Source organism: Hipposideros armiger, unplaced genomic scaffold (genome assembly GCF_001890085.2).
Source record: "Hipposideros armiger isolate ML-2016 unplaced genomic scaffold, ASM189008v1 scaffold_321, whole genome shotgun sequence".
NCBI classification, from domain to species: Eukaryota; Metazoa; Chordata; class Mammalia; order Chiroptera; family Hipposideridae; genus Hipposideros; species Hipposideros armiger.
Genome location: NW_017731671.1, coordinates 1,772,268 through 1,799,497, shown reverse-complemented (window position 1 = coordinate 1,799,497; position 27,230 = coordinate 1,772,268). Strand labels below are relative to the sequence as shown.

The 27,230-nt window shown below is 37.8% G+C and overlaps 1 protein-coding gene and 1 pseudogene across 2 annotated transcripts in view; one reads left to right on the top strand and one right to left on the bottom strand.

Moving 5' to 3' along the window:
• Positions 1-27,230, bottom strand: part of EP300 (EP300 lysine acetyltransferase) — a 76,658-nt gene that overhangs the window by 25,507 nt on the left and 23,921 nt on the right. For both annotated transcript variants that reach the window (XM_019660583.1, XM_019660584.1), the window contains exons 3-14: positions 23,693-23,869; positions 22,396-22,657; positions 21,637-21,750; positions 20,374-20,619; positions 13,381-13,474; positions 12,659-12,796; positions 10,953-11,070; positions 10,105-10,279; positions 3,693-3,770; positions 3,137-3,246; positions 1,472-1,609; positions 441-875 (exon numbers count right to left, since the gene is read on the bottom strand). In XM_019660583.1, the coding sequence (XP_019516128.1) occupies positions 441-875; positions 1,472-1,609; positions 3,137-3,246; positions 3,693-3,770; positions 10,105-10,279; positions 10,953-11,070; positions 12,659-12,796; positions 13,381-13,474; positions 20,374-20,619; positions 21,637-21,750; positions 22,396-22,657; positions 23,693-23,869 (2,085 nt within the window). The remainder of the gene's footprint in view (positions 1-440; positions 876-1,471; positions 1,610-3,136; positions 3,247-3,692; positions 3,771-10,104; positions 10,280-10,952; positions 11,071-12,658; positions 12,797-13,380; positions 13,475-20,373; positions 20,620-21,636; positions 21,751-22,395; positions 22,658-23,692; positions 23,870-27,230) is intronic.
• Positions 17,335-17,491, top strand: LOC109392264 (60S ribosomal protein L39 pseudogene; annotated as a pseudogene).

The window sequence follows — 27,230 nt, the reverse complement described above, 5'->3', positions numbered from 1 at the left end:
ACCACAGACACTCATAAATCCAGGATTTTTTGTTGTTGCCGTTCATTTGCTCTTGAATATTACAGCTCAGACTCTTTGAAAAAGATTCTTTAAAACTCATGTGGTGTACTAAGTGTACAGACTCTCGCCCCTTGTAGCCCCCCTTACACGCTTCAGTGTCACAATACAACACGAACACACCACAGTCAACATCAGAACTAAACCAAACCTTTGAGCTCCTTCAATGCTAGGTACTACAAAAGGAGGGAGAAAGAAAGGAAGAAAGGGAAAGGAAGAAAGAAAAGATAGGAAAAGAAAGTCCCTAACCACAAAGAGATTCTAGTCTAACTGGGGAGACAACAAGAGATGAAACTAACAGACTAGAAGGAGCACGGCACAGACCTAACGTAACACCACAGTACAGCTGAAATGCTTCTGCCCAAACCCAAGCCTCTGCTTACTGGAGTCGCAGGCTGTGGAGGCAGCAGGGGTGCCGTTGGGGTGGGAACAGATGCTGCTGTGCTCTGCTGTGAGAGAGGCTGCTGCTGGGGCTGGTCGGCGGGAGCAGCAGCAGGAAGTGAAGTCTGCACTTGCGGAGGAAGTTGCGTTGGTGGAGGAGTAGGGGACCGCCTTGGAGGTGGATGCAGTGTTTGGGTCTGCGGCCCAGGTGGCACGGCTGGAGGTGTAGGGACAGGGGCTGGAATTGCTGTTGCTGGTGGCTGCTGAGCCCCTATGCTCGGGGGAGTGTGGTGGGGGGTGGGGGTCCGACTAGGTACAGGAGAGGGCGAGTTCTGGTGCAGAGCCTGAGGGAGTGGGGGACAGTGAATGTGGCTCCCTTGAGACCCTGGAGGCATTATAGGCGAGTTCACAGGGCAGGAAGAACTGGACATTTGTGCCTGTTAAAATGAAAAACATAGCAAGATGGCAATTAAGAGAATTAAAGAAATAGTAACATAGGCAAGCTATATGCATTTAAGGACACAAACTGATGAGACAGAAAATGGCATCGAATGTCTCCATTTAAAAATGAGGTAAAAATCCTGTGATTGGAGGCATATCTTTGGATAATCTGACCCATGTATATTGTACTTAATCAAGCAGACTTCACAAAACTGAGCAGGATGGTCTCAGTTCCTGCACACAGATGGGCCAGGCGAAGATAGTATTTTCTGGCCTCCCAGTGCTCTCTTCAGCTAGACTTCTTCCTTCTGCATTGTGGTTGTCACTAAGATTTCATGTTAAAGTGTTTTCTACTTAAAAAAAAGGCTAAAAGTATCAATTTAATCGATTTCCTATTTTATAACAACACCATTGCTATGTCAGAGCAATCTCTTCATTGTTCAGAATACCATATATCTATACCTATTCTTAATAAAAACTTAAAAAATCATATGCTTTCACCCACTACTTGCTGTCACCCTTCCCTGTAAGAAACAGATCAGAGTTTAAAGAATCACAAAAATAAATAAGAAAATCCATTTGTGAGACATACTTGAGACACTGGTGCTTGACCGCCAGACGGAGCCAAAGGCATATTCGTTACATTCATTCCCGGTGTTGAGAACGGAGTCTGGGGAAGGAATTGGCTCTGGCTGGAAGGCTGCTGCATGCGAGGCCCATAGCCCATAGGCTGCACACACAAAACACAGCACCAAATTGCTTCATTAGAGTTATTCTACGAGAGCAGCTGGAATCACTGCTCTGGCCCTGCTGTGAAGAGGGTGGGGTAGGAAAGGAAGAAAATGGTGCAACAGCTGACCCTCACGTGGAGATTAAGAGAGAATGGCCTCACAGCTTACCTTAGCCTACTCTAAAATTATAAAAAGTAACAAACAAAATCTGATAAACAAATGCACCTAGAACTCTGACAAAGAGGAGGTGGTTGTTTCTTTGCATACTGTTAAGTGAGGAGAGTGAATCACAACGTCACGAGATCTTTGCTTATGTCAGTGGTATTGTAATAGCACAAAGACTCCATAACAAGTATAAAGAAGTAAAATCTTACAAGTTGTGGCTGAACCTGGTAGCATTCATGGTTCACAAATACTCTAGGATTGTTACATTTCATTTCTAAAATGATACCAAGCAAATCCAGGCCTTTAATAAAGAATTGGAGTACCAAAGGCCAAAAACTTCATAATCTACAACAGGTACGTGTATTTTAGATTAAAATGCAGACTAATAAGATTTGTCATTAAACATAGGAGACTGGTGTGCCAAGACGTTATATGCTAGACAACATGAAAAAGGCTCAAGAATTAGAGGCACTAGCTAACTCTGAAAGATAGGGTAAGGGTTGGGGCCAACCAAAGGTTGATGACAGGTTTAGAGTTTACAATAGGAGCAGTGAGATGTTGGGTCTTTCTTCTCCAGTCTCTAGGACCAGGCAACTGCCCCTCCATCACCCTTGCAAAAGACAGTTCTGCATTTGGGGAAGACGGGCATTACGGAAGAGAGGTGATTGTGCTGAAGTGTGCAGGCTGCTAAACACTGGGACTCCAGGGAGAGGTGGCTGGCTACTCTTACGTGCTTTCCAGTACTATGATTATCAACGGTACGTGGAATCAAATCTTCCTTCTGTTGCTTATTTTATATAGATTATAATTAAGTGAGTTCTTAACTATACTGGATACTATAATATATATACTTTAGAAACCTGGCTTTTCCATTTTAAGCTTTCACTTCATCATATAAGTTCTGAAATAACTGCTTACAGAGCATTCCAGTTTACATATGTACTAAATTTGACCTAACAAATCTCTTAATGTATATTCAGGACATGGCCTTTTTTCAAAACAGAGTACATAATACAACATCCTTCACATAAATTTTCTTCAAATCATGTCCTTTTAGTATCTCAGTGATTATTTCTATAAGATAAATTTCTAAAACCAAGAGGTGAAAATTAAGGGTTTTAGTATTCACTGCCTATTTATTCTCATTTCTGAAACATATATATGTAATCATTTAATCATGTCTGTATTAAGGCCAAATACAACAGAATTACAGAAAGAATGGAAGTTAAGGATTTAACACAGTCAACTGTTTAAGTAAGTGTGAAAATTTTTGTTTATGATGTAGAAACAAAGAAAAAGGATTTTCAATATGTCAGGTGAAAGCCAAAAAAGATTACCCAAAATGGTCAGGTCAAACTTACAGGGTTGAGAGTTCCAGGCTGAGCTAACTGTCCATGGTGCTGAAGAGGAGAGGTTTGCCGGGGTCCAATAGGGGGCTGCGGCATACTGATCTGGCCAAATTGATTCAAACCTGTGAATAAGTGTAAAATATTAGATCTGAACACCTTCATGGAATCAGAGAATAAAAGATAAAGTTCTTATTCCTGGTTCTATATCATTTTATCTGGAGAAATACAGGAACTTGCTTTCAACTGTGAACGAATGTGTTTCATTCACAGAAGCCACAGAAGGGGCACTGTTAATTAACATCAATTCTATCTTGGCCAGTTGTTTTTAAATGAATACTCGATCATTATTTAATGTCTTTTGCCCCTTGACCTGCCAGCCAACCTGTTCTTCATCCTTCCTCCCTCCCTGGGCTCCAACTCCAAAAGGTTTTCAGATTTCTCAGGCAGGTAATTACACCAGCTGCTGGCCTGAGGCAAGAATCGAGGTGGCAGGTATAATCCTGTAGTATAGTAGGGACTCTGTTAAAAAAGGTCATGGTTAAATACATGGATTTCTTTTGTAACTTACCAGGCTGTGGAGTTATCCGAGGCATCATCTGGTTTGGCACACTGCCACGGATCATAGATGGATCAGGTAGGGGGCCATCTAGAGTGGAAGAGAGAGATGGTTACAAAAGCATATTTCAGCCAGATTCCTTTCCCTTAAAAAAAAAATACACAAAATATTTTTAGTAATATCTTGAAGAATTCAGTATGAATCACAAAAGAATAAAAACTATGAACCAGACAAGAACTTGGAGAAAATGTTAGTTCTGGAATATAAGGAAATGCCTCCAAATGGTTTTCATACATTCCTTTATGAACTAGGGTGCTTTCAGTGTCAACAGGAAAATAACGTAAAATATTAAAAAAAGCTACTTTAGCATTTAATGAGCTTCTATTTGACTAAGTCCAATTCTTTGGTTACTATGCAGAATACCTCCATAGACAAGAACCACAGATTTTGTCCTGTGACAAATTTGATTGTGTACCCAGTAATACGTGTTTTTTTTTTTTCAGCTGAGCCATCCTGCTACTTGTTGGCAGCTCAGTGGCAGCTCAGCTTGGGCCGGGCATCGAACCACTGTTGCTCAGAGCTCCCACTCTTGAGCGAGCTCTTAACCAACTGAGCCACTCGGCCGGGCCCCATATGTGTTTTTATGCACACAAGCCCACTGTGAACACTGACTTTAATTCACCTATTATACTGTGCTACATATCATGCACCTTTTGGATGTAAAAATAGAAATTACAAAATGAGATTAAAATATGAATATGTAATTTCTAATGTTTTCTCAGATTATCTGTATATCCCATAGTGCAGCACTTCCCAACCCTTTCCCATCATGGTGCAGTGAATGGGAAAAGACAGAATGTTTGTCATGACCCCGCTCTATCCTGGATACCCCCAGCCCAAAGTACTGTGCACTCAAGCCTTAGACTGTTCTCTAAAGAGAAGCCCACCACTTTGGACAACTCTCAAATTTTGCTGTCATTTTGTTCCTTTAATAAAAAGTTTGCTATACCAAGTAGCAACAAAAATGACCCTACAACCAAGTGGCTTATTGCAATTCAAGTTACTACTAAGTCTATTAGGACTTACCACTAATAAAACAATACAAATTGAAAACTGAAGAATGGTGGGACATTTAGTCATATACTCTTATCTGCAACTGTGCAAGATTTACAAAATTAAATGTGCAACCTATGTTCATTATATAAAAATTAGACAACACAGCAAAAAGAGAGAAACCTCTATTAATAGTCTTAATCCTCCACATATGTAGTCACACACACTTTATAGAAAAACAAGGTTTTGACCTAATATATGAGGAACATTTCCTGCTGTCAATAATATGGATAGGCATTGCAAACTAAATGCCAGCAGGGGCCATGGCAGTTAATATCAATGAGTAGAAACACTAGGAGCCTGAAACAACAGTAAATAGGGAAAACTGATGAAGCAGAGATAGCAAAACCTTTCTAAACAGGAATCCACTGCTCTAGCTATAGAATGGACGATGATACCCTGTGGGAGAGAGGGCCAAATCTGCTAGATCCTTCCATTTTTAAAGAAAAGTCAGAAACCCAGATTTAATGCAAAATCTTCTGATTTTTAAAAATGTGAGGCTAATCAAATAAAAAATAAAAACATAATCCCACTGCCTACATCTGGCCCAATCACTTTTTTTTTTTTTTTTTTTTTTTTAGCGGAGCCATCCTGCTACCTGTTGGCAGCTCAGCGGCTGCTCAGCTCGGGCTGGACTCGAACCGCTGTTGCTCAGAGCTCAAACTCTTGAGCGAGCTCTTAACCAACTGAGCCACTCGGCTGGCCCATGGTCCAATCACTTTTGCTGACAACTATGATGGGTGTACATGATTGTTTTTACTGACTGCATTGTATAAATTGTTGTAAAATTGCCTGTTGGACTATTAGGCAGCTCTTAATTGCTCATTTATTGTAAGGAACATCTGATGAACATTTGAAGGAACATTCTGATGATAGTTTTTAAGCCCAATATTTAGAGATAAAGAATATATGTACACATGTAAAACTATTAACTGAAATGTCCATCCTTTACATTTAAATACTCTCTTAAGACAAAATATACATATAGATCAGGCAATCAAAAACCCTGTAACACACAACACTAAGTTATCCAGGAATCCTACTACCCCCTCAAGAAACCAATGTTAATAGATTAGTATTTATTTCTTCCAGAACTGCTTTCTGGGAATATGCTACAGTTAAAAAAAATGAGATAATACATACACTTGTCTGTCATCAACTTTCTCTTAGTTTTTATATTTGCAAAAAAAAAAAGAAGAGTCAGCTCCTTATCCAACCTAATTAATAACTAGGTTTATCTTTTTCAGACTGCACATATATGTTGCTTATACTCGCTTATTATGAACACCTTTCTGGGCCAACACAGATATATGCCATAGACACCCTTTGATTATATAATAAGTGTATTATTATATTGGGTTGTCGAAAAAGTCATGACGTATTTTTGTTTTTCGTTGCAAAACTGCGTCATGACTCTTCTGACAACCCAATACTTTGCAAAAAACAAAACAAAAAACCCCCAAATTCTGCAGAAATACAAAAAGGAGAAAGTTCAAGTCTTCCACAACCCTTCCTCTAACTCATAATCATTTTCTCATGCAAATATAAAAATTAGAAATAAATTCACACTGAACTTAATACATCACATTGGTAATTGTGAAAACTACTGTCCACTTTTCTTAGTTTCAGGTGTATGACAATGATTTAACATGAAACGATTACAGTAAATTTAGTTAACATGTCACCATACATAATTACAATTTTTTTTGTGATGAGGACATTTAAGATCTACTCTCAGCAACTTTGTATTGCAAATGTGCAACACGGTATTATTAACTTTGGTCAGGGTGCTGTACATTACATCCCCAGGACTGACTTAGTTTTTAACTAGAAATTTGTACCTTTGTCCCTTCACCCATTTTGCCACACCCACTCCCCTCTAACCACCATAAAATTTGTTCTCTGTATCTATGAGCTTTTTTTTTTAAAGATCCCACACTTTTTATTAAAAAGTGAGATCACATGTTATTTGTCTTTCTCTGCCTGACTTATTTCACTTAGCATAATGCTCTCTCAAGGTCAATCCATACTATTGCAAATGGCAAAATATTATTCCTTTTTATAGCCAAATAATATTTCACTATGCGTATATGGCACACATACCCCATTTTCTTTATCCATTCATGCACTGGTGAACATTATTTTGGCTCTTGTAAATAATGCTGCAATGAACATGGGGGTACATATACGTTTGTCTAGCTTATTAAACTCATTTCTCCCTATGATACACTTCAGGCTTCATACCTAGTCAAAACTTCATACCTAGTCAAAGCTATCATTCCTTTATGGTTTGGTTTTATTTCCTGGACATTTCCTCATCTACCTTTACATTAAACCAGAGTGATGAGCTAGGTTTGGTTAGCTGGTTCAGCCTTTTCTTTCAAGAAAATTTTCTTTTATTACTTTATAACTTTATTATAATTTTGTTTAGTTAACGTGCATAATGGTTTAGAGAAGACTATGAAGACAGAATGCCTGGGTTTAATTCTTGGTTCCACCACTCCCTAACCCTAACCATGGAAAGTTAGCTAACCTCTCTGTGTCTCAGTTCCTCATCTATAAAAGGGGGATAATAGTACTTACATTAGGCTGTTGGATCTCTCAAATCTGCTTTCTATAGCTATCATCTCATCTCTCTACCAATTTGATTTTTGTTATTTTCCATCTTTTAAAATAAAGCTGTTGTTATTCATAATATGGTTTTAAACTCAGTTAACACTCCCAGTTCCTTTTCTGTACCCTGTCTCTTTTCGTTTCTTCTGTATAATCTTTTCTTCTGAAAATTTTTGTCATTTTCTGTAGTAATCCTTCAAATGTTTTTTCTATTATGCTGATTGTGACTTTCCCTTGCAGTTTTATCTATTCAAGGACCCAAAGTTGAATCTTTTCTAACCATTATTGATCTTTACATAGGCAGCAGCCTGCACATGGTATGCTGTTTGCTCAAAAAGAGGGTAGGTGGTATCGCCTTAGAGCTGTCACTCTCAGCCATATCTTGACCTTCACTTTTAAATGTAGATAGCTCCCAATGGTTGGTTAAATCTTGTTCAGTCTTTGTATAGCTGTATGGTTTACTTTAGCAATGTAATACAAAAGTGAGCACTTTCAGGATGTTTCAAAAGTATAAATTATGTTACCATGACTATTTTTGAGCAACTATATTATTACTTGAAATTAAATTTCTAAAAATAGAACAATTGAATTTAAGGAAATGAACAAATATCTAAATTCTCACCAACAGTGTATTTTAGTCATGTAGTCACTAATGCCCATTTTAACTTTTACAGACCCCCAAAAGGTCTGTACTTGTTTTATTCTTTCAATTCCTTTTCCAATTTTTCTTCCCAAATGTTTCACCTTTCTCTCCCCCTCGATTATGTATTAAGGAAATTAGTACCTTTACTATTGAAAATATTTTCCTTGGTTTGTCCATTAATTATGGTTATAGTATCTTCTGTTGTCATTTTTTTTTCTTTAAAGCTTCAAGGTAGTATCTAGTTTAGAGACCTTAATCATTTCCTTTTATATTTTCTTCAATATTCTATATAACACTTTCGATTCTGTTTAAAATTTAAAAACTTCTGATTCTTCTACTATTGATTTTTGTTATGTAAGAAAGGGCTTTCATTCTAGAAAATGTCAGATTTACTATAAACTGACGGTCAACATACACTGACGGCTATTCAGTTCTGATCTTTGTTCCTATGTACATTGTGCCATACTGTTTTTACTCTAACATAGAGTACAAAATTCAGTATCTGATAAACTTTAAACTTCGTTCAAAATTCTCAAGAATTCAAGTAAATTCTACCAGACCTAAGTATCTCAAATTTGTCCACTTGTCTCTATACCTTAGTTACCACCATAGTTTAAACCATCAGCACAGTAGCAGTCTCAACTCTAGTCTTGACTTTCTCGTTTCTGAACATTTGTTCTCTTACCTACTCAAAAAAATACCTGCATTTTCCCTTGCCAGTGGGCCTCTGTATTATTACTCCCTCTGCCAGAAATGCAGTTGCTGTTCTTAATTCTATTCATATCATGGCCCAATGAGAAAACGCATCTAGCACACAGCAGATAACAACAGATGAGGCTGCTAAGGACCAGTGGCAACCAACAATTCTCTAATTTATTATGTCAAGGCCAAAGAGGATGATTTTCTCAGCCCACCTATAATCCACTAATGGCATAAAAGTTGGTGCCTGCTGGCTCAGTTGACACTACCTATAGGTAGTCAGCTTTCCCTGACTCAAGAAATGTAGCTTTTTCCCTATCATAGTCTTTTCCCACAGGATTGAACAGCCTATATTCTTCGTCACTATTGTGTACCTAACTCCACATTTTACTGCTTGGAACCTACTAATGAGTCAAAGAATAAATAAGAAAATCCATAATCTTGGTTATCTGGTTAATTAATTAGGCCAAGGCTGCTATAACTAGAACACTGAAACTGTCAAGATGAATTTTAAATGATGCTTCTAAAAAATAGTTCTTAGCCTTTGAACACCCTGTGTCAATGTCAGTAACATGGTATTGTGTGTTTAGGATGTATGAAAGCTGGTGCGGCCTTTGAACTTGCCCTGTTGGCTGCCTACCACATGCAAGTCAATTTAAACCTGTGGACTATCATTTTCTAGGTGTCATGATAAGAGAAGAGTATCTTGGGCTCTAAAATTGATGGCAGATTGGGCCAGCGGAGTGGCGCGTTGGTTAGAAGTTGGCTTGGGACGCCAGCTCTGAGCTGCAAGGCCCGGTTCGGGTCCCACATGGGCCAGTGACACTGTGCCCTCTACAGCTAAGATGGTAAACAACAGCTCGGCCTGGAGTTGGGCTACCGTGAGTCGTTGGTGACAGCGTAGGCTGCAGTGGGCCTGAGCTTTTGTGAGCTGCTGTCAGCCGCTGTAAGCAGCCATTTAATGGCCGATGAGCGACTGCCTCAGCCGGGAAGAGCGCAATGATATTACCAACATGGGCCAGTGAAGTGACGTCCTCCACAACTAGACTGAAGAACAAAAGAACAGCAACTTGTCTGTTCCCCTTCCCCGGTTCCCCAATAAAATCTTTAAAAAAATAAATAAAATAAAATAAAATTGATGGCAGATTATCGAGATATGTTAAGTGCCACACCCAGAAATCTTAAATACACTGTTTAGCTGTTTTTATTAGAGGATGAATTGTTTTCTTTGCAAAGGGTTTTGAAAAAGGCTCATTTGGAAACTCCAGAATAGTCGCAAAAGTTAATGCATATTAATGGCTTTGGTGAGAAACCAATTTATTACCCACTTCCCCCAAAAGAACAAAAAGCACTTACTAGAAGTCATTCCTGGTTGGGGCTGCCCCATGTTAGGCCCTGGATTCATGGAAACTGGCACCATGCCTGCAGCATTTGGTAGCAAGCTTTGTTTCTGTAGTCTAGTCCTTCGTTTTTCTTCTAATTCTTTTTGGATTTTATAGATCTTCTCAGCTAGCAGGTGGTAGTATTCCGCCTTTTTGAATTTTGGAAATAAGAGATCAGAAAAAAAGAACTACCATCAGATAACAGAAAAAATGAACAAAACAGATAATAGCTTCATGTAAAGAGGTAGGCAGAAATTAAAAGGAGGAAGAATCTAATCTTTCTTAGATCATTTCAAGTATGAGCTCGTTTTGGGATGATCACGTGAAAAGCAGCTTTATTATGAACCTACATAGTAAAGCATGACCTCTCGAAGTGGGTTTATAAAATACGTGCTGGCAGTTTACAGCCCATGGAAAGACTATTTGGAAGAAGTGCCAATTTAAAGAAGGAAGTTCAACTAGTGTAGAGAAACTGCACTACTACTTGAGATGAAAATACTAAGCAGCTGATTCACTACATTCTAGTGAAAATAGCACAGCACTGGAAACAGCTCAGCCACTTTCTCAGTTGACAGAAGGACAACCCAGATAAAGTGCCACATGAGTGCATTGTAGCATTAAAGGAAAAATGGAAGATTCTTGATGACATACACTGGAAGACAATTACTTGGTTATCTTCACTGTGCACAGTGAGAATAAGACAGGGGAGCTCAAGGGTATCTTCTGAAATACATGTTACAAAAAGAAATAAACTAAGCAACCAGAACAGGTCCACTTCTAACTTTATATAAAAAAACTTCATATTAAAAAACAGGTGCTCACTCGATTATTTGCAGATTCATACATGTCCCCTTCCACTTTCCGGGCATATGCAACTAGGTTTTCCATCCGTCGGTCTTTTAAAGCAGCAGGATCCGGAGTAGGAAATATGGCTTGAACTCTAAGAATAGAAAATCCTACCACTGTTATATCACGTTAGCTTTTCGATCTCAACATAGAAATGTACAGTACTTTAAACAACTTACTGATTAATATTCTCTCATTTTTGTACAATGTACACATTACGTACAATTAAAAAGTGAAAGGTGGGATGCGCTCAAATATAAAATACCAAAATGAGACTGTCTCTTTGTGGTAAACAAAGGGTTTTCCTGATCAGAATATAAAAAATGAGTCCATAAATATACTCTCTGGCCCCTGTCACTCTCATGTGAAGCAAAAAATTAAGCAAAAAAATTATACTGTGCAATTTGCATAACAGAAGTGAGGAAACCAGATCTTTGTTACAGTATCAAGTAGCAATAGCCTTCAGATCAAACACTTGGAAGTGGAGGGGGCAGAAATGCACAATATTTTGCTAAATTCAGTGTCTTTTACTTTCTAGCCATTCCCGACAAAATGCTTGGCAGCAGTGTTCCAAAAGATTGACAAATGTGATTTCTCGCCACTAATTTTATCATTTGGACATCTCATGTTCAGTTGTATAGTACTTGAAGGAACCAGATGGAGAAGAAATAAATGGAAGTTTAGAATACTTGTGTTGGTGGTAAAAAAAAATAAAAAATCCACAAGCATACAATAAGCTTTTAACATCAAGTTAGATGATCTATCTTAAATAGTTATCTCTGTTAAAGTTCCTAGACAATTTAATTATCACAAAATACACTGTGTGGTTTATTCCTTATTAATTCATTTTATTAAAATCTTGGAATTTCTTCCTCATCAAATTCCATTTCTAGTGCTATCGTTTTAGAATTCTTAAATGTAACTGAGATATAATTGGCTAATGTAACAAAAATAAATTAAGAAGGTAAAAGATAAGCCACATGGTTCCAATATGGATGAAACGAGACTCCTCTATAAAGTAGAGAAGAAATTAAGAAAAAAAAGACTGCTTCCTCCAAGAATAAAAAAGCTGCATGTTGTTTGAAGTGTAAGCTCTGTAATCAGTAGGGGTCTGAGCTCTATCTTTATGATATTGTGCGCTCCATTTCCCCTCACTATTTGTCTTTACCCTCTTTATTCTGACAAGAATTCTTTAAATAACACAGTGTTTGTGAAGCAGAGTGCCTGGGCATATATCAACTCCTCAAAAAATAGTGCAAACTATTTCACAAACTATTGATATGTGCACATCGGAGGACCAGAAGACAGGCTACCAGATTCAACTTGTCAACATAATAAAACAGCACTGCCACTGCCATATTGTAAAGAGCTGAGATTTAGTTTTTTGAAATATGAATTTTGTAAATGCAGTGATACCATAATGAATAATTTTTAACTAATACATTATTACTGTCACCAGGCAGAACAGTTGTCATATACTGTTAAAGCTGAGAGACAAATTATGGTGAAAAAGTTGAGAAGCAGAGAATAGGATGCAAGAAAGCCCCAGGAGCAGAAGTATCATCAGCAACAGCCAACCTAAAGAAACACCAATACTATTCCTGTTGTGGGGAAGTGCCTTACAGATCGGAAGTGTGTTGACATGGAAACTCTTTATGAATAAGACATGCCTACAATCTTACAGTTTGTGAACAAGATGATTTCGGAGATCCTGAGTAATGTCTTCATGCCATTGTTTCCGAATTCCAGTGCTGGATGGTTGCGCTGCTGTTGGCATAGGACCCAGGGAGGCTACACTGGCATTTTCACTCATCATTGGGCTTTAAAAAAGGAGTTGTGAATAGTTTTAGTGAAGAGGATAGGGGCAAGATGATCTCATTTAAGTATCATTTAAGTACAGTTGACAGTGATGACTGCAACGGGTCCAAAAAACTATGACAAGTCTATTTACATAAAAAAGTCTGGGGGGAAATAGTATATATGTTTGTGCTTGTGTGAGGGAAAGCGTTACCCCACAACATTTCACTGTGTGGAGGGGAGGGTGAAGGCTTGGGTGTAGAAGTGAAGTATTGTGATATAAGACTATGTTGTCACTTTGACAGCTTATCCCAGGGAATCTGTTGGGCAATGGACTGATTTGTAACACTGGGATAGAGCAAACACATTTTTAAAGTAGCTGCATACTTGCAACTTCCTACTGTACTGGGGGAAGATGTAGATTACCCCAGATAATTGATACGATTTCAAGTAAGTTATAGAAAGCCTAAAGTATGGACTCAAACATCATATTTGTCTTCATTCATCAAATCAAAGATATCTTCAAATCAAAGAAACTAAAAAACGCTTAGAACATTTAACAAGTGTTTGAAACACAACACAGGGCACAAACCAACATAAAACTTACTTTTGAGAATTTATGGCTGAATGCAACATCGAGTCAGACAGAAGATTCGACGTTTGAACCCCTACACCTCCATTTACTCCCATAGGACTAGCATCTAGGTCAAAACAAAAAACAAGATAGAATATTTTAAATACCAATAACAAAAAAAAAAAAAAAAGAGGAAGGAAAAGCTATAAAAGTACTAGAAAATACCATAAGAACTTTTTATCCTTTTAAGACCCAACACTCAGAAGCCATCACAAAAACATTTAGAAATTTCAGGAATAAATAATCAACATAAAACAAAGTCAAAAGACAAATGACAAACCAGGAAAAAAAAATACTGGTAGCATATATAATAATTATTATCAGTACAACCAGCAACACACATAGGAAGGCTAATTAATACATGAAGTACCTTTATAAACCAGGGTACTAGAAAAAGATGAATAATCCAATAGAAAAGTAACAGGGAATTTACACAAGAGAAATACAACTGATCTTTAAAAAAATGCAAATATGCTCGACTGCACTTCCAGTAAAACTTAAAGCAATATATTTTTCATGTATGAAATTGTGAAAACTTTTAGAAGTTTGAGAATACCAAGCGCTGAGAAGAGTTTAGGAAAAGAAGCATTTTCAATGAAAATTCATAGGTGTGTAATCTCACACACTCTTGGGAGGGCTATCTGGCAATTGCTAACAAAAAAATTCATACGCATATTCTTTTGACTTAAGAATTCCACTTCTGATATTTTCTCTTACAGTTAGGTTTATATATGCATAGACAGATGTAAGCACAATGATGTTAAAAGGAGCAAAAAACTAGAACCAAAACTGTTTTGAAAACTGAACTATACATGCATGCTTTCATAAGCACATGAAATTTATGTAAGGACACAGGAACTGAAGTATGATGATCCCTAGGGAGGGGAATGAAGGGAAGTTGTTTGAGTTAAGGTTAAACAATTTTAATTGAATACTCCTTTGAACTGGTTTGAATAGCTCTATGTGCATATATTACTTCGTCAATTAGTAATTTTAATGAATATTCTGTTTTTTAAATAAAAAACCAACAGCAATATTCACACTAAACCAGATTTTCATGTGGTTAAACAGAACTTATTTGATATACAATTTTATTAATATATCCCTGTATTTTTGTTAAAAACAAGAGGAGAAAAAACGTCCCACTGAAGTGCAAATGATTAGCTAGATTTCTAAGTATGTTTAATAAAGAAAAATGCTGTTGCCTTCTTTCATCGTGCTTCCTAAATGCTTAGGCAGAGCTTTGCTGTCGTGACAGCATCAAGCTGGCTCTGAAATGTAGTTGCTAGAAGTGGTCTTTTTCAATCAAGTTGTGTTGTCTACAATTCTGTTATTTGTCACTTTTAAATACCCCATGTGTAAATGCTCCTTTTTAGAAAAGTTATGCACTTTTAACACAGATTTGTTTTATTGGTGGCAATAGTATGATGAGATAAAAGAAAAGTGATTAAATTATATATTAATTTGCTTATCTTACTGCCCAATGGCCCAATGAAAACACAGCAAAAAACCATATTCTCCAAAGTCCCCAGGTCTCTTTAATATTCAGCACTGACTTCAAGTAATGGCTAAATAATAACTTGAGAAGGAATACCCTTACAGAGGCTACGTTCCATTTAAGACCTAAGAGCTGAGTATTCACTTGAGAATACAAAAATACAGAAAGTCAGACATTACTCGTACTGCCAGAGAATAAGAAAAATGAACAAGAAGAGAATTCATGGCACCTAAAAATCAGTGAGAGTATGTTTGTGTTTTCTAAGCCCTAGAAGGAATCCCATACTTAAAAAAAATATAAATAAATAAATAAATAAATAAATAAATAAAATCAATCTTTACAGAATAAGTAAATTCAACAGGACCTAGGAGATTAAGAGTGTGGTCACAGAGGGCTTATAAGGGAAAAGCTTTAATTCTGGGTTCCAGAGATTCCCTCTTCCCCTCCCTGCTACAGAATCTCAATAACCTAATATGTAATAAGAGGTTCTATAGTTTTATCTACTTAATCACTTACTTGCCCATCCAGACTAGAGATGTTTCAAAGTAGAGACCCTGTTTTTTTAGTATGATTATTTTTAGCACAAAGTACATCTCATTGAATGCTGTGTATGGATTAGTCAAACGCCCTTATCAATCACAGGTACCCAAAATTTGTAACTCTGAGAATGTTCCAGCATCACAGTTCTGCCACAGTGGGAGATATGTTTGTAAATACCAAGTTGTTACTTGGACATATTTTCCCCATGGAAGTATCAATATAAATGTTTGCTTAAGTGCTTCATCCTACCCAGTGCTGCACATCTCAGGTAAAGATGGTTACAACATAAACCCATCAACACAGATACTATTTTTCTAAAAATCTGGCAGCCTGGGAACATAAATCAGAGATCATATCTACCAAATAAGTTAGAGAGAAAACTTTTAGAAGTGTATACAAAACTCAGAAGTTTTTGATAGTAATAGTTCCAAATTTCCTTAAAACAGCTGAAAAGATAGCTAACCTATAATATGGTCAGAAATAAAACAAAGCAAAAAAGGATGCTATAAAAGCCAGTTAAAGGCAAATAGAGTCCCAAGAAATTTTTATGCTGAAATTATGCTACCACCCATGACATATTCATCCCCAAAATATTTAATCTGAATCTAATTACAGTTGACCCTTGAACATGGTGGGGCGATAGGGGTGCTGACCTCTTGCACATTCAAAAATCCATAACTTTTGACTCCCCCAAAACTCAGTCATTCCCTCACTATCCCTAGGGGATTGGTTCCAGTACCCCTTGCAGACACCAAAATCTGTGGATGCTTAAGTCTTTTATCCTTTATATAAAATGTCATAGAACAATGAAATGCATAGCTGGTTCTCTAAATCTGGAGATTCCTAACTGCAAATCAAAAATACTATTTTCAATCTGCAGTTGGGTGAATCCATGGATGCGAAACCTGGGGATGTGGAGCACCTAATGGATATTTATTGAAAAACATCCACATATAATGAGCAGTTTAAATCCGTGTTGTTCAAGGTTCAACTATATAAGGAAACAATCAGAAAAATCCAAATCATGAGACAATCTACGGGACTCACCAAAAAGTCAATATGTGATGAAGAAAGAATAGTGAGGTGGCTTCTAGAGTAAATGAGATAAAAGCCACTTAACAAAATGAATGTAAAAGCCTTGAATGACTTTGGGGGACAATTGGAGAAATTAAAATATAGACTGGGTGGGGCCGGCTGAGTGTCTCAGTTGGTTAAGAGCTTGCTGAAGAGTGCGAGCTCTGGGCAACAGGGTCGCTAGTTCGATTCCTACATGGGCCAGTGATACCACGCCCCAAGTTGAGCTACCAACAGGTGGCAGGATGGCTCAGCTGGTGAGAGCACATGCTCCTAACAACAAGGCTGCCAATTTGACTCCCATGGATGGCTCCCGCGACTAACTGAACACAGCACCTTGAGCCAGGTGGCGCGACTGGACTTGGAGATGAGCTTGCTGCGCCTTCCACAACTAAGATTGAAGGACAACTTGACTGTTCCCCCCCACAAATTCCCCAACACTGTTCCCCTCTCCCAATTAAAAAAAAATTTTTTTTAATCTTACAAAAAAAAATATATATATATAGACTGTACTATTAGATGATGTTATTAAACAAATGTTGAATTTTGCAGGTGTGAAAAACATATGTGGTTATAGAGAGAAATGTCATTATTATTAGGAAATATATGCTGACATATTTAGCAGTCAAGTCCACACTGAAACAAAGCAAATGTGGCAAAAATGTTGGAAATTAGTAAATCTAGGCAAAGGGAATGCATATGGTTTTTACTAAACATTACAACTTTTAGGTAGGTTTGAAAACACCAAATTAAAATTCAGGAGAGAGCCTCTTTTTCACTGCCATCGTAGGGCGTGCAGTTGACCCTTCCTCGCCATGTCTTCTCACAAGACTTTTCAGGATCAAGCGGTTCCTGACCAAGAAACAACAGCAGAATCAGCCCATTCCTCAATGGATTCGGATGAAAACTGGTAATAAAACCAGGTACAATTCCAAGAGGAGACACTGGAGAAGAACCAAGCTGGGTCTATAAGGAACTGACATGAAATGGCACCACATATTTATGCTGTGTCAGGGTTGCTTAGATCTTAACCATGGCACTGAAAAGATCGCTAATATCTGAACAGTTCGGTGTGTTTTATTGGGAAATTATGGGAAAATGAGTTTTCTCTTAATATGTTTCTGCTCTAGTAGGTTGGTTCAGTAATATATATATATATATATATATATATATATATATATAATTCAGGAGAGAAAAAAAGTATTCATACAAGGAGAAAGAAGTCACCAAAATACTACTTTTAACTTAAACCTGCAATGATTATGAAGGAAGAGCCCAGAATGTTTGAAATTGTTCTCAGGGAAGATATACAGATGTTTTTATGTCTCAAATTTCTTGACAAAGTTTCTCCCTGGATTTCTTTTCTTTTTTTAAAAAAGATTTTTATTGGGGAATTGGGAGATGGAACAGCGTGGGGAATTGGGAGATGGGAAGAGACAAGTTGCTGTCCTTTTGTTCTTCAGTCTAGTTGTGGAGGACGTTGCTTCACTGGCCCAAGTTGGCACCATCATTGTGCTCTTCCCGGGCGAGGCAGATCAGCCGCCTGCTTCTGGACAGCCACTCACGGCGGCTGCTGGCCACACACGGTAGCCCATGGCAACACAATGCAGCAGGGGCTGCCGCCTACACCGTCGCCAGCGACTCATGGCTCCAGGTTGAGCTGTTGTTCAGCATCTTAGCTGTAGAGGGCAGTGTCACTGGCCCTCATATGTGGGATCTGAACTGGGGCCCTCTGGCATCCCAAGCCAGCTCTTAACCAATGCTTCACTCGGCCAGCCCTCTCCCTGGATTTCTAAGTACATATCCAATCTATCCTCTTGGTAGGGCCCCCAAGAATATTTAGGTTTTAAAATAATTTTGGTGAGACCTGACAGCACTAACCATTGTAAAAACACAAAAGATAAACATTTTTGGTTGCTGAGTAAATGGCAATATATTCAAGTAAACTGCTTTTGTTTACAAATGGTATAAAAATCTTACTCTGTTGTGCAACACAACATAATCCTGTTTATGGATTTAAACTACCAGGAGCGGGTCTGAATGTTAAGTATTCTAAAATTAAGACCACTGGTTAAAGAAAACAGATGTGAAAAGAGCTTGGTTTAGTATTTAAAAGTCATAATGGACATTAAAAGAGTAAGAAAATGTAGTTATCTACAGTAGTTTGAGTACATAAACAACTGTGTTTCTTTACTCTTTCTCATATGAGCACTAGAGTAAGGCAAAGTTGCCATGCCAGAGTCACATTTCTGATCACCAAAATTATTACTTTCCTAGTAAAATCAATTATAAGACTCCAATGATGATAAAAATGTTAAAGGATCACTTTACACACCTGAAAAAACAATTTATAGTAAAAATCCCCTGGTCCAAACATCACCTAAAAGTATGTTTTGGTTAAAACAGATAAACTGCATAAGATTTTGGAGTGAAGTGCAAAGGCAGTCAGTTGTTCATAATATGCAATAAATACTTTCTTTTAAAACCCCCTTAAAGACTGTTTAGAAAATTACATGACCCAGTCATGGTGATTCCATTTTGATATTTTCTTTATTATCTAGGCTTTAGGGAGCTCATAAGAAAATAACAGAGGATACTCTTCAACATAAACACAACGGATTAATTATTTTTGAAAGGGCTTTGCTTTAAAAGGAAAAACATTTCCTAAGTTGGCCTTTGCCTATTTGGGTTGTGTCTGATGAACAGAAACTACGAGGATGTGTAGGCGGAAAAGCAGAGTATGTTTTCATACTAGTTTTCAAGATGGGATCCAAACAACAAAGGAAACAAATGAGGTAATTTAGAAGTGTTGGCTTACAATGATGATTATTGCTAAAAAGGCACCATTTAACTAACTGAAGAAGAAATAGATGGGAACTTGTTAATCTTAAATCTAATCCTAAAATAAAGAAAAAGACACTGAGAAAGGGGAAAAAAGAAATCCCAAGAAGATAACTTTCATATAATTTTGTGGGTATATACAAATGTACATATACAGATGATACAAGAGACAAAGTTAAACTAAGGGGCTGGCCGAGTGGTGCGTTGAATTAGGAGTCGGCTTGGGACACCAGCTCTGAGCAGCAGGGCCCCGGTTCCGATTCCACTTGAGGGCCAGTGATGCTGCGCCCCCTATAGCTAAGATGGTGGACAACAGCTCGACCTGGAGCTGGGCTGCCGTGAGTTGCCGGCATGAGCTGCCAAGAGTCGCCGTGAGCGGCCGTCGAGTAGGTGGCGACTGACCTGCCTCACCCGGGAAGAGCGCAATGACAACACCAATGTGGGCCAGTGAAGCGACATCCTCCACAACTAGACTGAAGAACAAATAGACAGCAACTTGTCTGTTCCCCTTCCCTGATTCCCTAACACTGTTACCCTCCTCCAATTCCCCAATAAAATCTTAAAAAAAAAAAAAAGTCTTGAAAGTCATGGATTTACCACTGCTGGTTATCTATTTTATACAACAAAGTACTGTATAACCATTAAAAAGGATATATTGGATATGGAAAGTGAAAAATATTCACATTGTGTTAAAGAAATAGTACGTGACAGAGTAACACAGGAGATCCCATTTCTAGAACTATAAACTCGCATATGCATAAAAGGATTTAGAAGGATATAAACCAGTAGCAGCTGCCTCTGGTGTGTGGATTACAAGGGGACTTTACAGTGCAATCTTTAAAAAATTACTTCAAAAAATAATCATGTAACAAAAAAAATGTGTGTGTGTGGGAGAGACAGACAGATACACACACAGAAAATGAAATAATCTAAGGAGTTAATCCTGTATATTACACAACATTTCCACACACACCCAATGTATCACATCTGTCCCTAAGAGGACACAAACTTACTCATGCTGCTCATGGTCCGCAAGCCTTGGGGTGACTGCCCGGACTGCTGGTTCTGCTGGCTCTTTGCTTGTACCTGGGGCTGTGTCGGCATCTGATTTACTTGATAGGGTAGACCAAGAGCTGCATAGGCTCTTTCTATAGAGCTGGGATCAATCTGACTGACAGTGCTTAGGCTGGGGGTAGACTGTTGACCCACCCCTAGAGAGCTAGCATTTCCAAGTCCAACTGGTGCTCCAGTCAGAATTGCTAAGAGAAGACAAAAGAAATGGTATTACAACATTATTAAAGGTGGTAAGATAAGAAAAAAGACTAACATGTTTGAATGAATGAAAAAACCCATAAAATTATTGTTTTGTGAAATGTCTCAGTACATGCATCTTTCCCCCTATTATTTCCTTGTAAAAAATTATAGATGGAGAACTGACTGGTCAAAGGGGATCACTGGCATGAGAAGTCTTTCAATTCAATACCCAAAAGCCTTCCTGCAGGCTGTATCAATGTTTCCACCAACAGTGTGTGAACGCCTTGGAGCCGTACAAATGCCACACCAGGTAGCATCATTTCTGCCAAGGTGACAGAAGAGTAATGGTACCTTACTTCATTTCTTACTTTAATAGTGAACTTTTTGGTATTTCCTCCCTCTAGTGAATTGTCTGTTTCCTCGTCTCAAATTTCCTACTGGGCTATTTATGATTTCTTCATTAATTTATAAAGTTTAATTCCTTTTTCACTCGCAACATGTATTTCCAAATTTTGTTCCATCCTATACGCTCTCAATGTTTGTTTCTAGAGCAGAGGTGTGGTAGTGCACTTTAATCTTACTGCTTTTGACTTGTCTTTTCTCTAATAGAAGTTCCTCATTATCCCAGGCTTCTAAAAATAATCTTCATTTTTTTCTTTAAATAATTTCAAATTGTTGTTAAAAACGTTATCTAAACATTTAGATCACAGGTATATAATAGTATCTTGACCAATGTCAAAGCAATGATATTGTAAGTTTTCATGAATTTTAAAATGGAACATAAATTCACCTATCGTTTTTTATGAAGAATGACTAAGTTTCTGGATCTTACTCTAGGTAATAAGCAGTTCAATTGTAACTTCATTAATATGAAGTTAATAGGGTGTGAAAACAACCTAGTGTGACAAGCCTAGGCAGTCACAGGAACTTCACATAATCAAGTACTCTAAACCCCACCAAATAGCATTGATGAGTCTAAGAACACTTCTGGAATAAAAGCTTCAAAAGATTTAATCACTTACACTGTTGATTTCTCTTATCCCCGGCATTTTTAAGGGGGAGACACACAGGACAATCATGCCTTGTACAATTCTTCCAGTGTGAAATGATTTGTCGAGAAGATGCACAGTGTGCCACTAAAACGAGAGAAAAAAAGATTCTTTTCAAATGCAGGTTATAATTTTATATTAGTATCAGCTAACTTATTGATCCCTTAACGAGTCCCACAAATGTTATTAACTCATTTCATCTTCATAACAGCCCTGTAGGTTAGCTAGCTATACTTACATTTTATAGTTAAGAAAATGGGCAAAAAGTGGGTAATTTGCACAAAGTCACAGAACCCAAAGTGAGATTCAAACTCAAGCAGTCTGGCTCCAGATTGCACACCACCAAGATGTGCAATCTACTTTGTTCTATAAAAAAGGATTTCTAATGACTCCACATATACAGAAACTGTATTAAGTTGGGTAACACTGTTTCAGTACTGGCCTACATAGTTAGGAAACCCTTGATAATTTTCAAAGCATGCGATACTGGGGCAAATCAAAGTCAATAAGGATCATCACAAAAAGGAAGTCCTTCAAAACTTCCTCCTCCTACCACATCCCTAGATACTCACTCACAAAACGATACTGGATTTTATAATATCCTAATATGGAGTAAGACATTAATTATCAGTAAAGGAGCCTTGAAATAGAGTTGATCACATTTTCTCTCTTCTCTCTGATGGAACTATTGATATTAAACGCAGTGCCCACGAACCCTCTGAGCTCACTTACCTTGGCAGGACTTGCCTGACTGGCAGTGTGTCATGTGGTTTAGGACATTCTTCATGGTCCGACAGTGGGGGAGGTTGCACTGCCTCACTTCCCCATTGGCCTGCTCCCGGCGCTGGCACTTGTGAGCATGCAGAAGGAGAACAAGCTGCTGCTGGATGAGTTTGCGCTTCTCTGGATCAGCTGTGTGCGCTCCAGAACCCATCCCTGGGGCTACCGGAGTCACCAGGCCTGGCTGCTGGACCTGAGGGGCCTGCTGCTGGCCCTATGGGGTCAAACACAACACATGTCACGTTAGGTGTCGCTGTCTCTTCAAAAAATAAGGACCTGGATATTTTCAATTAAAACCTTTAAGGATAGTCTACTATAAACCAGACTCCATTTTTTGACACGGGAGAGTCCAAGACGAATAAACGACGGTCCTACTGTCAAAAAGGTCAATTTAATAAGAAAACAAATGACTACATTAAAACTCCAGTGGGAGAGGGAAAAACAAGGAATCGATCGGTAGTAAAGAGCATATCTAAGTAAGGTTTGGAAGAACAATGAGGAGCTTCTTGGGAAGTAGGGCTTCTTAAAGGTGGGTGAAAAATTAGCTTTTGTAAATTCTGGAAGAAATTTGGTTTTTCCAATAAAAAAGCCAACATTTCTGGAAACACAGATGCCATGTTTTATTCATCTTTGTATCTCCACTGCCTCACTTCCCCAGCTTATCAAATATAGGTATTCAATGAATAAATTACACAAAGCAAAAACTATAACATCTGAAAAGTGAAATAAAAATACCTATAGGACAGTTTTTCCCAAAAGTGAAGTGGACTACTTGACACATTTACAGCTAGAAAGTTTTACTTTAGAAAAATAGCAATGCTAGAAGCTTTGGAGATTTTCCCCATAACCAAAATCACTGTGTAAAACACTAACTTGGAGAGGGCAGTGCCTTTTGTGCAGTGGTGTCAGATTCCAATCAGCAGACATGTGCATTAGGAGTTAGAATCCTTTGCCAGAGTGCTTCCCTCAGACAAAGGGGTCCGCTTTCCTATCTTATACACATGCCCACAAGCAAAAGCTACATAATATGGCAGACCCCCCCAAAACTTTCATTGATTGTAGCAGCTCCACTTGCTCCTATTTGTTTTGGACCAATACCACAAGTGACAAAATACCATCTGAAATGTAAGGAGGTACTGAGGCCATCCATTACCCTCTGGTGTGTATAGCAGAAGGCATGAAAGTTTAACATAATTCTTTTGTTAAAATGCCAGCTTGAAGACAAATTTGTACATTGATTACTACTCACCATGTTGGGCATTCCTCCACCAGGAACTGCCTTTTTGTCCATTGCAAATGGAGATAAGCTATTTGGTAGTACAGACTTTGTCTGGATCTGGAGACCAAGGCCACTGGTTCCAATCTGCTGCCCAGAATTCTGAGTGTATGGTGAACCGTAAGGATTAGGGTTGTTCATCATTCCCATCTAAGAATAAGAAACAGAAAAAAATTAAATCTTATTCCGCACATTAATAGACCATTATTATTCCCTTTCCTTTTCCACTTCCTAAATTACAAAGAAAGTTTTAAAGGAAGTCCTCTGCATATATGAATGGACTGTAGAAGTAGGCTCATGAAAATATATTTTTAAGATTAAAATTTAGGGGCCTCAGGTACATTAAATTTACAGAGCTCTTTTCTGTAAATATTTGGGATAAATGTGTTTTAGAAAAACTTATAAGCATCTTTATTTAGCTATATCTACTAAGCAAGGGTTACCATACATCTCCACTTTTATGCATTAAATGCACTTTCATTTAATGTACAAACTATGGGGCTTAATAAATTCAGGTCAGTATAATCCCTAAATATATTAGTTTGATATGTCAAAGCGTCTGAATGCTTATTCCAGGCATTTCGTTTAGATAAAAGGTTTTATAAAACTAGTAGTTTAGGTGATGTCCTTTTTTATTTAGTAACATAGTGGCACAGTGGTTTTAAAACTTTCTGAATCTGAATCCTTTAGATAGAACACGCAAACTTCATAGTCCACACCATTCCTAGCTCTCTTAAATCCAGCTGCTTTATTCAATTGAGTTACCTGTTTGGCTCTTAAAGTAATTCGATTTTCTTTGCAACCCAACCCCTAGGTACTTTAAAAAGTAGTTCCCACTCCCCGTGTTTATGTACGTCCATCTGGAGCCATCATACTGTATAATGATTAATTGAAACACACTATTAATTATTCAAAAGCCAAATGTTTTAGTGATAACAATGATGCAACTTACAATTCTATTCATCCATGTAAGATCCCACTGTAAGTCAATCATTACCTACTGGAAACATACAGCAAGCACCCAGAAGAAACTAAGGACTCTAAGCTACTGCCCAATTAAAATGAGTCCTACCAGATTTTTGTTCTCAGCCCGATCAAAATCTATCAAAGGGTCCTTCAAATGCTACCTCTAAATACCTCCAAATACCCTATCCTCCTCACGTATCCATGCCCATTGTCACTGTCTTAATTCAAGCCCCTCATTGCAACTTATGCAGACTGTGTCCAACAGAGTTGTCTTGCCTCATTTCCTCAATTTGGTAAAAAAAAAAACATGCGCCACCAGAGCCTTCACTGTGTGCATGAAGCCTGACTTCCTCTTCAGGGTATCCTACTATCTCCCATACCCATTAACTTGCAAATCTGAGAGCATCATGCTTCTTAAATGTCCAGTATTTGCCTTAAGCTTTTCCTTTCCCCTAAAACTTGGCAGTGGCACTGTCTTCCTTCCTATTTGACTCCTGAATGTTAATCTATAAAGGGAATAGTGAGTTTACAGAGAGGCAGTCCAATTCTTTTTTTTTGTTGCTTAGTTGGTACAACTACAACTAAGAAGGAGCTGCAGGTTCTACTCATTCTTTAAGCTACATTTCAAAAGCTAACTCGTGTGTGAAGCATGTTTATTGTCATATACAGCTAAAGAGCTCTTTTCTACCTTGACACAAATAAATGTTCATGCCTTTATTTATAATACAACATAGGTGATAAAATAACCTGTTAAAATGCATGCCTCTAACCCCAGACCACGCACAAGAGGAAAAGAACCTTAGTTAATTTATCTTTGTAGCCCCATCACCCTAAACCTGATTGACAAAAGAGCTCATTAGCTCAGGAAAACAGAAAATTATAAAAGTCATAAAATAAATTACATGCACCTCTGTAAATAAAATTCAGTTCTTTAAATCATATGCAGTATCTATACTCTGCAAATTCATATGAATATGACGTGTACCAGTTAAAAGATTTGCCTTTAGTGGAAAGGCAAAATAATAAAGAAAAAACAATTTAATGTACAGTCACATTTCCCAGATGAGATTAGACTAGGAATTAAGTTAACTTGCCTAGTGCCCTAATGATCACAGGGGAATGAGACTAAGGGATGGCGTGGTTTGGGTGAAGGCATAGAGTGGGGCAGCTTGAATGGAAAGCAGCCAGAGTAAAAATCTTATTGATTCAGTCTCCAATAATTGAAATCTCCTAAGTGTATCTGGCCATTAAGATTGTGGGGATAATCAAATACAGAAATAGGCTTAAATTCAAGTTCAGGTTTCCTTTGGTAGTTTCAAATGAGGCTGTTAAGAGCTGCTGCTACATATGCTTTTAAAGTACTAATATTTATACTAAAATAGTTCCAATAATATGCACTCTTATACCTGAGGGAGTTATATTTCACTTAATTGTGTTTCCTATTAGCATGGAAATTCATAATAAACATAAAATGAGAGCCATTCTATCACAGAACCTACATGACAGACCATAAAAGACCAACAGACAATAAATGATGCTTTTAAGAGACCATTATTTACATAAATAAAATGCTAGGATTTGTAAGCTGCCTTAATGTCTCTTGTTAATAAGCATAATGCCTTTATTTAAATCCTACATCCCAGTAGAATCTGGTCCTTCACATTTGTTCATATACACACTACCTTGCCTGCCTATACCAGCTGAGTTTCAACCAATTCCTGACATTGCTTGTTCCTGCAATCACAACACATTTCCTCGAAATTCCAAGTTCACTCTTTAGCAGACTATGGTCTTAAATACACAAACACTCCACTGACTGCTGATCAGTCGGCAGTATTCATTCCCAACACTTCTGGTCACTCTGACCAACAGACTTTCAGGCTTTTGTTTTACAGTGTCCCTCAGAGTTCTGCTGCCAGTATTAGAAAATAAAACACAACCAATCTTCTAGCTCCCCAACCTCTGCTATTCCCTTCTACTCCTTCTCTTTAGCCAATGTGATCCAGATGTCCAACAACACACCACTTACCTGGACCACAACACAGACAGCCACCTAAACTGAAAAAGACAAAGGACCAGGAAGCCACAGTTCTAGGCAACTAAAATAAGTAGGACCTGCAGGAGACTGTTTCTTCTCTTTTTAAAAAAATCTGAGTACAGGCTGCTTCTAAGTTTTCAATCTATTAAAAGCAGAAATTTGGAGGAACACAGGAACACACAAAAAAAATACACAGTAGTGACAATCACTGACAAATAAAAAGAGAAAATAAAAGGCAGTGCCCAAATATAAAGAATATAACAGTTTAGGAACATTTAACACAGGGACAAAAATCCCTTAATAAGACTTGTGGGCACCACAATAACACAAACCAATATGATATTTATGACTCCCAAGATCCACCAAACAATAAAAACAAAATTAAACTATATGCAGACACTTCCAACTATCTACTGGATTTGATAAATGTCCGTGTTATATATCTGTATCCAACTGACATGCCAGGCTCTACGTTAAGCACCGGGTATGCTGATAAACAAGGAAGAC